Source organism: Protopterus annectens, chromosome 13.part0 (assembly GCF_019279795.1).
Source record: "Protopterus annectens isolate FY-2018-M chromosome 13.part0, PAN1.0, whole genome shotgun sequence".
Lineage (NCBI taxonomy): Eukaryota > Metazoa > Chordata > Ceratodontiformes > Protopteridae > Protopterus > Protopterus annectens.
In genome coordinates, this window is record NC_056747.1 from 1,194,437,730 (window position 1) to 1,194,451,716 (window position 13,987).

Sequence of the window (13,987 nt, forward strand, 5' to 3'; positions counted from 1 at the left end):
GGCATTTAAACTTGTATAGCAATGTATTGCTTTAAGATGAGCAGCAAATGTAATTAGATGCAATTAGTGTATTGATTGCTTGTAATATATAAGAGGAAAGGTTATGGAGGATTTTTTAGTTCTGAAGAAGCTTTGTTATTGTAACAAGGAGAAAGGCACGCTCAACTGAAATTTGTGCTGTCTGTTTTTATGGTTATTGAAATCAACGGTGGAGTTACTTGTCTTTGAAATAAATTTGGAATACATTTTGTGAAGGTTCCTGGTTTCTGCCTCGATCTGTTTTTGTTCGTGGTTTGGTGTTTCAATTTTTGGATTTCCTTGATCACTGCCCAGTGTGGGAATGTCACAATTACCAAGATTTGTTTTGATGTGAAAAGATTGAACTTCAAATTTGTCATCAGGCTGAGTTGAGGTTCTTAACTTGGAAAACAGTGTCATTCATTGCTGTGACTTTTGCAAAAAGGGTATCCTCATTTAGAAGCTGTTACAGTGGGTTGTTCTCTTGTTTTTCAGAATGTTAGAGCATCTTTTGAGAAAGTCTTTCCTTTATCTGTGAAGTATTTTCAGAGTTTACTTTGTCAGGCTGTTCATCTCCCTGTCCTTTCAGAACCCAAAATAGGGAGAGAGAGAATTTTAACGTATTCTGGATGTCTACAGGCAATTCAGGCAATGTATTGGCAAAACAAAATCCTTCGGGAAAGTTGACCAGGTATTTGTTTCTTATGAAACCAATATTAAAACTGATTCCAAATGGTTGTCTCATGCTATTAATTTGATGACACTCACCATAACAAGTTACTCCAGGCAAGGTTAGGGCTCACTCTACTAGAGCCTAGGCATCTTCTGTGGCTTTTTGAAAAAAGGTGGACTCTAGAAGCATTCTAGAGGCAATAAGATGGTTCTCTGTACAAACTGTCAGAAAATTCTACAAACTAGATTCCTTTTCTGGGTCTAGAACAGGGTTTTTTTAGGAACATTATTCAGAAGTTTTTGGATTGTCATAGGTAAGTATTAGCTAGCTGCCCTTGCAGGCCATTTTAAGCCTAGCCAGTTTCCATTTTTGTGCTTAAATTAATATATTCTATTTGGTTAAAGATTGACCTTGCGCATTCAATGGTTGATAATTGCATTATCACCCTAATTAGAATAACTGGAATCATACCATAGAGAATTTGAGTGGCCCCTTGCATGGGATAAAGCACTTAAGTTCTACCTCTGCCCAGTAGTAGTACAGGGGGCAGTCCTGGGGGAAAATTTTCTGTTTCCCATCCATCCATACATCAAGTTGTATTTGAATATGGACAAGGATGAATGTGGATGTGGAGTCTGTTTAGCAATGGTATGCTCTGCAAGATATTCCTGTCAATCCAAACCATTCTATTGATAAGAAGAGCTTTAGATCCCTAGACCGAGTATTTCTTATGCTGTTTGCCTTGTTGATGTGCAGTAACTCCATCAGTATTGGGTCGGAGGATGTCTTAAAATCCAGACACAGGTCACCCGTTAGCAGTCTGTAGGATACTGAATACGTGACAAGGCTTTGAGTCTGTCCATGTAGGACATGTTGTTTAGGACTTGTATCCTTTTAGTAATGTATCTCTGTGGGTGTTCTAGTTGTTGCATGTGTCTGGACAGATACTTGCAAAGGGGTCATTATATTCAGTGACTGGCCTAATGAGGGCTGAGTAAAGGGGGACAGTGACCTCCTTTAGGCTAGGTATAATCCCTTTGTTTATAATCTGTGCTGTATAGAAACACCTTCATACAGTAATGTTCACATGTTGGTCACTGTCCACACAAGTTCCCAAATCCCGAACGAGTGAGTCACCTCTTAGAGCATGTTGTCAATGTCATCTTCATCTATAATTTACTTCATTGTCTTCTGCTCATTATCTGTCTTCAGTTGCTTCCATTTGAAAGTAACTAGACTGTTATAAGCTTGATCTTAGCTAATGTTTTACTGTATTCATTTAACTGTAGTGTTTTAATTAACTGTTCTGTGTGTCTGCGTTTACTATTCTCTGTATGTGCATTTATAATTTTTGATTTACTGTAATATTAATAGTCTGTATATGTATGTACATTTATTATTGTGTAAATATTGTATAAATTCTACTCAGTCTGTAAAATGGACCATTTCTCTCAGGGCCTCCACTGAAAATGGGACTTCTGCCCAGTTGGTCTTTCCTGGTAAACAAAAGCTATAATTAAATAAACAAATCAACAAGTAAGTTTGGTTAGTTCCATGAGATAGAGGACTTCCCAAAGGGTACATTAATGCATTTTTTGGCATTTAGTTTCATTCCATTGTTTTGGCACTAGTTATTTATTTATTTGGGGCAAACCTTCCTGTAGGATGGGCTTAGTCATCTGGTGAGTCAGTGACTGCTTCTAGCTTGGAGAAATCTGCAAACTTAGTCAGAACACCTTGGTATTGGCTTTTATTCAGACATGTAGATGCCAAGCAGGAGTGGTCCCAACACAGAAACCTGTGGGACTGCACTGGTGCTGATCTATTTTTGGAGGTGACTTCCCTGTTTTGATTTCCTGTATCCTGTCTGTGAACTAGTTGGCAGGTGGCATTGTGGTTTATTTCCAGTTTATTAACTTTTCTACTGTGCCTGAGTGGGGAATTGTGTCAAAAGCTTTGAGCAGTTGGAGGTATGTGATGTGTACTGTTTTACTTTCATTTTTTCCTTTGGTGACCTTTTCAAAAAAATCTGTCAGGTTGAGTAAGCACGACCTACCCTTCATGTATCAAAACTGGGACAGGTCCAGTGTTTGAAGTTCCATATGTTGTGATTAGTTCTATAAATCTTTCCATGGCTTTGCATATGAGATTGGTCAGACTCAATAGGGCTGAAATTGTGTGGGTCTGTGGAATGGCCTCCCTCATGCAGGGGAGTGACCGTAGCTGTCCTCCATTCACTTATTGCAAAACCTGTATGGAGGCTGAGATTGAACAGTGCTGTTAGGGGTGTGGCTAAATCGTGCTTCATGCTATTTAAGACGCATCAAGGGATATTGTCAGGACCTGTCAATGCATCATTTTTAGCTTTTGGTAGCACTTTTAGGATGTGTTTTGTGTGATAGCTGGAAGCAAGACAGTTTCAGGTTTATCTTGAGGGACAGACTGAGGGGAGAGAGGGATAAAGTTGGAGCTAAATTTATCTGCCAGTAAGTTTGTTGTGTTTTCTTTAACCTCAGTGTAAGTAACATTGTTCACAGGCAGCTCAGCGCATTTCTGCATTCTACTTTTGAGATTACGAATCTGGCTAAAGTTCCTTGTGATTCTTTGGCATGGGCAGTTGTCGCTTCAGAGTTGGCTATGGTGGATTTTAAGCTTATGAGTTTTGTTTATTTTGATGACAAGGGCTGTAACATTCTGGAAATTACACTTCTTAATTTGTCAAAATTCTTTTCATTTTTTTTTTTTTTTTTTTTATAAAGCTTACTGACATAGTAATATGCCGCGGTGGTGCAGCGGTAGCGTCGCCTCACAGCAAGAGGTTCTCCTGTTTGATTCTTGACTGGAGCGCCTTCTGTGTGGAGTCCGCATGTCCTTCCTGCGGTCGAGTGGCGTTCGAAAGACGTGCGTGAATGGGCATGCCTTCATTGAAGGTTGGGCATCGAGCTGGCACCTCGGCACTGTAAAAATCTACTGCCAATCATTAGCAGACCGGAGTTCAGCTGTGGCAACCCCTAATCGGGAAATGCTGAAAGAAGAAGAACGGACACAGTTCAGCCATGTGAGTGTTTCTCTCATTTTGAGTCTAAGCTTTGGTAATCTGCCCAGACAACTTTGGCTACTGCAGCAGTGTTCTAATGATTGACATTGTACAGTTTAAGTGAATTTGCTATAACAGTAGATGTTAGAATAGATCACTACTACAGTAGCTGCTCCCTCCCTCCATCCCCCTCTTGCTATGGGATTTTTTTTTGCCAGAGTTGGGGGGGGGGTTGTGTGTGTGTGTGTGTGTCCTTCTCTTGGCATAAGGACCATAGCTTCCCTTTTTTTCTGAGACAAGAAAGCTCCAAAGTACTTGGTGACCTAACCACTGACCATATGCAGCTCTCAAGTGCATCAGTGGTTACAGAGCATTAAGCTTTGCAGCACTGTCTTGGATTTAACCCAAACAGTTTAGGCTACTGCCACAATGATCTATTTGAATGTCTACTGTTATGGTAAGTTCACTTGCACAACTGTACTTGGATGACATGCTTTTGGGCCTCTGTCAGGGTGCTCCCTAGAGGTGTGGGTGCTCCTTTCGAGCAGTCTCTCTAGATGTGGCAGGAGTTTAATACACTTCAGTGTTAAACATTATCTGGGTCTTGGCACAGGAAGTTCATTGCATTTGGCTGGGTGAGGAGGCAGCACAGGGTCCAGTCTTGTTTTCTGGGCTTGATAGCTGCCAGGATCTGCAAGGTGTCATTTCCTTACCCAAAGTTATGAATGTTGTATTTTGCTGGGAGATGTTGGTGAGTTCTGAGCCACCACACAAAAAAAATACCTTGTTTTCATGTTTGATCCTTGTCACTGGACTCTGGTTGATAGATTTTTACAATTGCCCTTCTGGTGGGTCTCCCCTCTCTGCATTTAAACAAGTCTGAGGTGTTGATAGAAGCTTATGTAGTGGGCTGCTGACCTCTACACCCCCACATTGGTGCAGGGAATGTTGATTCCTCCGGGGTATGGAGCGCCATGTAAAACATTTATAATTTATTGTATTTCTCTATGCCCTAAAGGTTTTGAAGAAGATGGTACTTCAGAGATTCTCCTAATTTTGTTTCAGAATCCATTGTCTGATTCCTAAACAAGCAAGGAGGTAAAGATAACAATGCAGAGTTCCCGAACAAGGGAGATGATGCTAATCTGGCGTTGGACCATAGATAGTGACATCACTTTGATAGCTGTTTGTCCACTTGAGAGTGTGAACAAGTTGAAATTTGCTTTGTAATGTGCTCCCAGACTTGCTGGAGTTGCATAGGTAGAAGCCATGTCTGGTTTGTGTCTTCTGGAGATGGAACACTTCAGTGATTCACTTGAATTCCACTCAGTAGAGAATGAAGTTCTGAGCCTTTTCTGTTCATTTCAGCTGTGCAGGGGAAAGCCTCTGCAGATGTAATCTTTCCTATACCACAAGAGGTTATTGCATTCATTCCTGCCTTTCCTGCTGAATTCACACACCATAGTAAATTTAAACTGAAGTCACTGAGACACTAAGCCACAGATGCTCCAGCAGTTAGGTTGACACTGGCTTTGTCACAGGGCCTGGCTGTTTATACTTTCATCCCACTATTTTTGCCAGCTGGTGTCTCAGAGGCGATTTGAGGCAGCTAAGAAATACTCCTTTAGGTAATCCTTTGTTTCTGAATGGAAATCATTCTCATTTTGGGCAAAGCAGTACCTCATACCACCCTAGTATGTCATCACGCAGATGATCCTGATGCATGTAGTTCTTTGATCTCTGTTATTCCATGGTTGGGAGTGCATGTATTAGTTGATCCGATGCCTGCTTTCATTCGCTCTTGCTTTCATTCGCTTCAGCTTTTGGGTTATCTAATCTCACCTTGGCACTTTTCAGAAGCTTTGGATCCAGGGCTGTGACTCTTCCCCAGTTTATAATTCCCTCTGTTCCCCAGAGTACCTCAAATCTCATTTGCCACTTGAATCCAGTAGGAGATGGAATTTGAGGGCTCTGACTAATAGCCAAACAATGTGTTCTTTATATTTCTTAGTTAAAAACTTTCATACATTTTATACATTAATGCTTCTATTTTCTCAAGTCTTCCTTCCCAAAGGGATAATTCTTTTTAGATAGTTTAGGTATCTTCAGGAATCCTGTTACAGTAACTTTTAGCAATACTCTTCTATCCTTTGTTTTTTAAAATGGAGGGGGGAGAGAGATAAAGTCTTTGCTATTTTTAGGGTAGTCTTTAGCTTATCTCTGACTGTGGTTAACATGTTTTGGTCAGTATTTCCTTAAGTTGTACTGCTCTTTTCCCTGACATGTCACAACAAGGCCACCGGCTTTAAAAAATGTTTGGCCTGCAGTCACAAAATCCCTCCCCAGGATCTGCACTCCTTGCATATTTATTGTTTAGTAGTCACTCATCTCAGTACAGACTGCGAGACATGCGCACTTGACAGGGTAAACAGATGTTGAAGGGCCTTATTCCCGCTCAAGTGGGGAGTTCAGCACCTGCTGTTACAGAAGACTCCTCCAGCTTGAAAAAATGAGAGAGTTAAGCTATTTAGGGGGGAATGAGAGGGGGAAATCTAAAGAAAAACAGAGAGGAAAAGGAACAAGAGAAAAGATACAGAAAAAGGTCACTGGATCCAATGGATGCATTTAGCATGGAGCCAAGATTCTGAGGCATTTGGATCTGAGCCCTTTCTGGGTCTGTTCACCTTCCCTCCCTCCATGCTTTTCACCACTGTACTTCCCTGTTCAAGAGAAGCACCCTTCTCATTCATCTTCAGTAGCTTCATCTCTCAGGTCCTTCTGTTAATTGAGGAGTCTTTCAGAAGCAGACTGAAGAATGATGTGGAAGTTCCTTCAGACTCCACTTCAGTTGGTCAGCCTATCCAAGCCTGCACAGTAGAGCACTGGCATTTGGAGATGATTATTTTTTTTAATTTTTGACTCCATTTTCTGTTATTCTTACAACTCCAGTGGTGTCTGATTGGGACAAGTCTTGGAGCCGAAGTGTTGGGACCGAGGTTTGAGTGCCTAAGTCCACTCTGAAGTTATCGGAAGTATCCCTTACTCTTGGTCCCTCTGCACTCAGTAGCTCAGCACCGTTGTCTGCCTCGGAGATGGGTTGAGTTGGTGCCTTCCTGTGTTAGCTCGAAGGGACATTTGGGTTCCGATTGTGCTTCTGGCTTTTGAGGCATTTAAAAAGGTGTTCTCAAATTGAGAGAAGAAGAGCCTGTACCATGCTCAGCTACATAATGACCCTTTATGGAATCTGTTTGTGTCTGCTGTTTCTGATTGACAGGGACAGTCATCCCCACATGGCCTTGAGGATGTTCTCCATGCGAGTTTCCTATTCAGTTCAGAGCTTTCTCCAGAAGTCCCTATGGTGGAGGTACTGTGGAAATGGATTTGTGAGCAGAGACATTTGGACTCTTCACCTAAACCACTCAGTTTACAGACAGACTTTTGAAGGAGAGGGTTCCTCACAATCTCTTGGGGACATTTCCTTCCAAGATATTTTAAAAGCTGCTGAAACTCTTAGGGGGTTGGTTCTCAGATGCTCTGTTCAGAAGAGTCCATGATGTCCTTTTCCTGTGTTGCAGTATTCTTGGTGTGGGATTTCCTGCCTTCAGGCAACTTGTACGTCTGCTCCTGTATAAAGTTCAGCTTGGCTGTTGGAGCTGAGTGGAACGTCACATGTAGGGCCATAAAAATATCCCTGCATCTGCTGTCTAGTGCAGCTGATGGTATGGCCAGCAGACAAACTCGATCTGAGTACTGTGGGAAGTAGAGTGAATTATGAATAGAAGAGTCATAGTCCTGGATCCAGAGCTTCTGAAAAATGTCAAGGTTGGATCTGATAACTTAAAGGTTGAACCGGATGAAAACAAGACAACATGGATGTTTATGGTAAGTACATAACTTTCATTTTCTCTACATCATAACCTTGTGGAAGGCACGGTTATGGTCTAGCACAAGACAGGCAGCTCCTTAAGAGTGTTGCGCTTCTTCCTTCATTGTAGAAGGTCTGCCCTCTCTGAGACTTAAACTTTGTGGTTGCTTCTCTCTTGCACATACAAGCTTAAGACTCTGTATGTGTGTGAAAGGAATAATGTTTGGGCTTTTAAAAGGATAACATTTCCCTTGGAATGACGCAACATTTTTTTTAGAGGCACATTTATTTTCTGTTTTGCTCTCCTGGTTCTCTCCACCACAAGACTACATCTGCTTTATGGTAGTGAGAGAAAGCGTGTGTTTGACAAGCAGGTACATTCCGTCTGGATTTATGGCACATTTTCTTATGCCATCGGCAGCTAATCACCTGCTAGATAACAGTAAAATCAGAGTTCATTGCAATTAAAGAGTGCCTGCCTTCAGTGTTTGCCTCAGAAAGATCTCCTTTGCTGATGGCTGCGGCATGGACACTTTTTTTTTTTTTTCCTGCCTGTCTTCGTCAAGAGTCCTTGCTTTGACTACACCTGTGGAAGCCAAACTGTCTTTGGAAGTCAGTGCTACAAGATACAGCTGTCTGCGTTCAGTATTTGTGTGATCCTTTGGCTGTTTCACTCTGCCTGCACCTGCTGGGGATTCACTTCTGTCAGGGACCTGTCAAAGAGGGTCCCCTCATAAATCTTGTCCATGTATAGCTTGGGTGATAAAGTAAAAATATATTGTGCCTTTTTTGTTAAGGACCCCATTGTTTGATCTGGAGCATCCACTGTTCACCCACTTGCAAATGTGTAGCTGCTCTTCCATCTGCAGCTATAACAAATCCGTCAAAGTCAGGCAGATGTGTATTTTTCTGTATTTGTTTTATCATATAGTGTCAGATTAACATTGCATATTACAAGAAAATGCTGACCAGTGGTTTAGGGGATAATTTGGGGGGCTTTGGGAATGTGCACATTTATGTATCTGGTTTGTTTCATCACAAAGTACATGGTAGAAGCAGACATTTCCCTGTGGTAGATTTTATAGAAGAAAATGCAAAATTCTAATGGATGGAGAGTAGGTAAGTAGCTAAAGACCTGTAAAAAAAGGGCCAAGTCAGAAATCCTCTTATGTATTTCATTTCCATCATTCTGAAACCATTTGTAAATTCAGGGTGCAACTGTAGATATTGTGCTGCATGTCATTTGTGGAAAAATGAGTAACAAAATCATTTTGTATGTAAACAGTATATTTAGTATACTTTTAACAAATTATTTTTTATTTCCATTTTTACCTTAGAATTATCCAGTTTGGCAGGCCTGTTAAATATGAAGAAGTGGAGCAGAAAGTTAAAACTGTCTTTGGTCAACAGCTGGCTCTCCACTATATGAACAATGAGGTACTACTCTGAAGTCATGCATGACTCAAGTTTTTATAGAATGTCTGTGACATCAATTAGCTGTATTTTTCATTATAAATGAATTGTGTTGATGTGAAATACTGCCTTGTCGCCTGTTTTTGAAACTGTAGCTTTTAATGTATTTCAGAGCTAATTTTTGTTACTGGATTTTATTTTATTCATTAACAGCCAGATATGTGTATACTAGACTCGGTGTGGCTTTTTTGGGTTTGACCATGAGCATTATCAAAGTGACTTATTCCAGTTGCATTCTCTAGTGTATTGCTAATCACTAGTTAGTGCCTAAAAATGAAAGCCTTTTGCCCTGCGTTCGGCATGATTAACAAATGATGACCATATGGCTATTCAACCACTGACTAATTCCTCTTCCTGGTACATTTGCTTAATTTGGGTAAGGTGTTAGGCTGGCTCCATGGTGCACACGTACGCAGCCCTGACTGCAACCCAGGGGATGCTGGTCAAGCAGAACAAGTGTGCTTCAAAAAAGCAGATTAATTTTAAGTACAGGCCCTTGTGACATCTGTAAAGAATTTGGGCCCAAAACAGTCAGTGAGGATAGATGCCATACTTGCTAGACTTTTGCATTTTTCCTGTATTCTTCACTGACTTTTAATTGCAGTCATTCGGACTTGCACTTTTGGAACTCTCACTCTAACGCTTTGGATTTACAAAACCCCAGGACCTTTTTGATCCTAGGATATTGTTAATGAGGTGGAGCTCTTTAAGTTACCTGGCTTTTATCTGTGAGGCGTCATCAGCTGTAATGTTTAATGCATTTTATGTGGTGCAGTCTGATAGACTAAAGCTCAAAGAAGAATTGGTTTGCATTTTTATTCCTTGATTTTGAGAACGTGTGCATTCTACTCTGATTAGCTTTCCACCCGCAAAATACCTATGGAATATAGCAGATTTATTTTAAACAAAAGGCTTTTACTTTTCTTTTTACTAAAATGGTAATGCTACACAATAATCCTAGACTGACCGTGACTATAGTACATAATTCTCAATATATACAAACACTGTAGTAGCTTTATTCCACTTATCACCCCTCCCCCTTTAAAGTGAAACATCTCTTGCTTTATTTATTTATTTATTTTAATTCTGAGTTAAAGTGGTGCACAAGCGATACACCATACATTCAAAACTCTGGACTGGTCGTACCGATATGCATTTTTAATGCATATGTGCATTACGATTATTTATAGTATATTTAAAAATGCTTTACTAGCAAGAACTGAACAACAGCATTTCTGTCTCTGTCACAACTTGGAGAAGTATTTGGCCATTGCAGCATTCCTATCATCCTCCTTGGTAAGATCCGACCACAAAGCGGTCACTTTCAAAGTCACCATCCCCCCAACCTGCCTCTATCTAGGATCAGACATAAAAACTTCTCCAAAGCTGATTACAGCCTTATGAGGGGTGATATAAACAGCTTCACAGCCCCCCCTCCCCCTCTGTAGGAACTGGCACCAATATCCAAACCTACACCAGAGCACTATACGAGCATTTATATAGATGCATGGAATCAGGAATACCCAACAGGACTAAATCCTCCTCCGAAAGGAAGAGTAAACCTGTCTGGTGGACATCTGCAATAAATAAACTCTGTAACAAAAGGAAAAAAATTGCTGTCCAAGACGGAGCAGGTGCCCAGTTGGAAGCAGTGTCTCCTTAGCCTGAAGAAGCAAATAGGAGCACTAGTGAAATCCTCCAAAGCTAACTTTGAGTCCAAATTGGCCGCATCTACTAGAGACCATCATAAGGCCTTCTTCACAAATGTCCGCAACCTCAAAGGAAGCACCCAGATCTGTTCAGAACTGGTGGTCAAGGACACCACATATACAAATGCCATAAGTATAGCAAACTTGCTGGCTGATGGATTCAGTGAAAACGTTACCCGTCTCTCCCCCACCCCCATCAGTAAATTGGGACATCCCCGGTACCTGCCCCCTTTCCCTTATATATAGGGAAGAGGTCATCACTGCTCTGTCAAAGGTAAAAAATACAGCCTCCATGGGACCCGATAACATCCCAGGCTGCATCCTACGTGAACTCAGGCAGGAACATGCAGCACCATTAGAAACCCTATTCAACCAAAGCCTGAGTACTGGCTTCATCCCAGCTGAGTGGAGGACAGCCACTGTCATCCCTTTACACAAAGGTGGAGCGTCCACCTGTCTGGGAAATTATAGACCCATTCGCCTAACTAGCCTGATCTGCAAGGCCATGGAATGGATTATCATGGACCTCATCAAGGACATTGGCAACCTTCACACATTTGATCCCACACAGTTTGACTTCATCAAGGGGAGGTTATGTCTGCTAAATTTGGTCGACTACTTTGAGACGGTCACCAAAGCCATGGATGAGGGGATGGACTGTGCACACCACCTACCTTGACCTGGCCAAAGCCTTTGACACTATTCCCCACTCAGGCATAATAGATAAACTTTCTCAACTAGGCATCATTCCATATGCTACCAAATGGGTAGCAGACTGTCTCACTGATAGAACCCACGTAGTCAGAATAGGGGGAAGTCCCCTCAAGCTGTAGACCTGTAAAGTTGCATACCTCAGGGATTGGTCTTGGGGCCTCTGTTGTTTGAGATGTACTTTTCTGAGGTGCAGGCCAAAACGAGTGGGCTGTGGCTAACCAAGTTTGCAGATAACTGCAAGCTGGGTGCTGTCATCAATTCCCCTAGTGATGTTGACATCCTCCAGGAGGGTCTCGCTCAGATAAATGACTGGTACCAGAAACATGGCCTCAAGCTGATTACCAAAACATGCATCATCATCCCCTTTGGGGAGAGTGACGTCCCCAAAATTATCACATTAATAACGTCCTAAGCACTCATTCAGTCGTGAGGGATTTGGGTACCCAGGTTGATTACAACTTCGACTTTTGACCAGCATGTTTCTTCCGCTGTACGGAAGGCCTTCTACATGGCCCATCTCATAAGTAAGGGTATCTCATCCAAGAACAAGGAGGTCATAACATACCTGTATTCTTCCCTTGTAAGGCACATTATTGAGTACAATGCACCTTTTGGCATGTACGTCGCAAAGCACATGCAGCAGCTGTAGAGACCACAGAGGTTCCTCACCAGGAGAATCCCAGGCCTCAAACATCTACCATACACAGGCCAAAAGCCCTATTCCTCTACTTCGTTTCATACAGACTCCTCAGAGGTAACCTCTCTCTGGCATAAATGGTGATCATGGACCCCACCTTGATGGGAACTGTTGCATATCCGCAAGTCAAGCTCCACTCGTGTAACCCGCAAGCATGGCTTCAACCTGGTCTGTGACATTAACAGGACTTGTTGGCAGGACAGACTTGTGTCCCAGAGATTCCCTCTTTTATGGAATAGACTTCCTGTCCACATCAAGCAGGGTACCTCTTTACCCCTTTTTTAAGTGCAACCTCGATAACTGGATGGGAAACAGAAAATATACCCTTGGGATTCCACCCATGTCCCTGCTGGACAGGGGCATTGGGTGCTAATTTGCCTTAACATGGGCTAAACTCTTGGCTAGGCTTATAATGGCCTATGAATTTGAGTTGGCAAATACTTTTGATCATTCAAATACAGTCAGAATTGGAAATGGAAAATTAACCTGTGGAAGGAAAGGATAACTTTGAGGCAGACTGTTACAACAAGCATTAGTATTTTTACAGTCACTAGATAAACTGTAGAGTTACTAGATCAAGAGCAGTCACTCTTTATTGCATTGATTGGACAGCAAACTGTTTATCATTGGGAATAACACTTCCACCTGTGTCTTGAATGTTTGATGGAGGTATCTCATTTAGTTGTACAGAAACAGTTTTGTTGGAACTCATTTTGGTTATTCTTGGCTCAAACTTTGATTGCATCTTCTGTTTTGCCAAACTAATGTACCATCATCAGTTTGCACCAGCTAAGGTCATTCAGTAACTTTTTACACTGTAACATTTGTTGCGTCTCACTTTTTCTCCCTTCTTGCCTTAAGCAGTCAGCCTGACCTGGTCGAAGGATAGGTAGTAGGTGTGCAGAATGACATCTGTGTTAAAACTTTTAGTACAAAGCTTGTGTATGGGGCCTTAAGCCAGAATTGCCCAGCTTTCTATATAGGAAAGACCGAGCCTAAACTCAGAACCCACATTTATGAACATGGTTAGACATTAAAAAGAAAAAACTTACAAATGCTTTGTTTAGGCACATTCATGAATTCCCAGAACATCAGTTTAAATTTATAGTTATTGAACAAATTAAGCCTAATGTGAGGGGAGGTCTCTGGCAATTTATTCTGGATCCTCCATTTAAAAGCTGTTGGGTGGCCTGGATTAAATGAGCTTGCCTCTATTGGCTGTGTTTTGAAATGAAAAGCTTTACTGAGATAATTTATAGATAAGGGCAATTTATAGATAAGGGCTATTCATAGATTTACGTTTATATATATATATATATATATATATATATATATATATATATATATATATATATATATATATATACACACATACACACACACATATATTGTTTTACATGTTTTTTTGTGTGTACATGTTTTAAATGGGGTTGTAATGCATGGGTTTTATAATGACCTATTTGTTTAAATGTTAATTGAGGAACTGATGTCAGACCTTGGGTCCTTTTTAAAAATGGTTTGTGGGTTGTTACATTTTGTCTGATGAAATCTTGGTAATTATCCAAGACGAAAGCTGTTCCATTAAAATTGGATTATACCTGCCTCCCTGCCTTGGTGTATCTTTTGTGACTTGCCACCTACCCTGTATGTGCCTTCACCAGCCTGAGGTTCAGAAAAAAACAAACTTGACAAATGTAAAGTGTTGCAACAAACTGATCAATTTGCAAAAACAAATCTGTTTAACAAAGCACATCATTGTATAGCCTTAAATTTTAACAAGTTAGAACTTGTAACAGTCACA

At 41.1% G+C, this 13,987-nt stretch overlaps 1 protein-coding gene across 1 annotated transcript in view; it reads left to right on the forward strand.

Annotated features, from left to right (window-relative positions):
* The window catches only part of MAP3K3 (mitogen-activated protein kinase kinase kinase 3), a 1,217,405-nt gene that overhangs the window by 232,427 nt on the left and 970,991 nt on the right, over positions 1-13,987 (forward strand). The window contains exon 5 of the mRNA XM_044055195.1: positions 8,931-9,030. Coding sequence (XP_043911130.1) covers positions 8,931-9,030 — 100 coding nt within the window. The remainder of the gene's footprint in view (positions 1-8,930; positions 9,031-13,987) is intronic.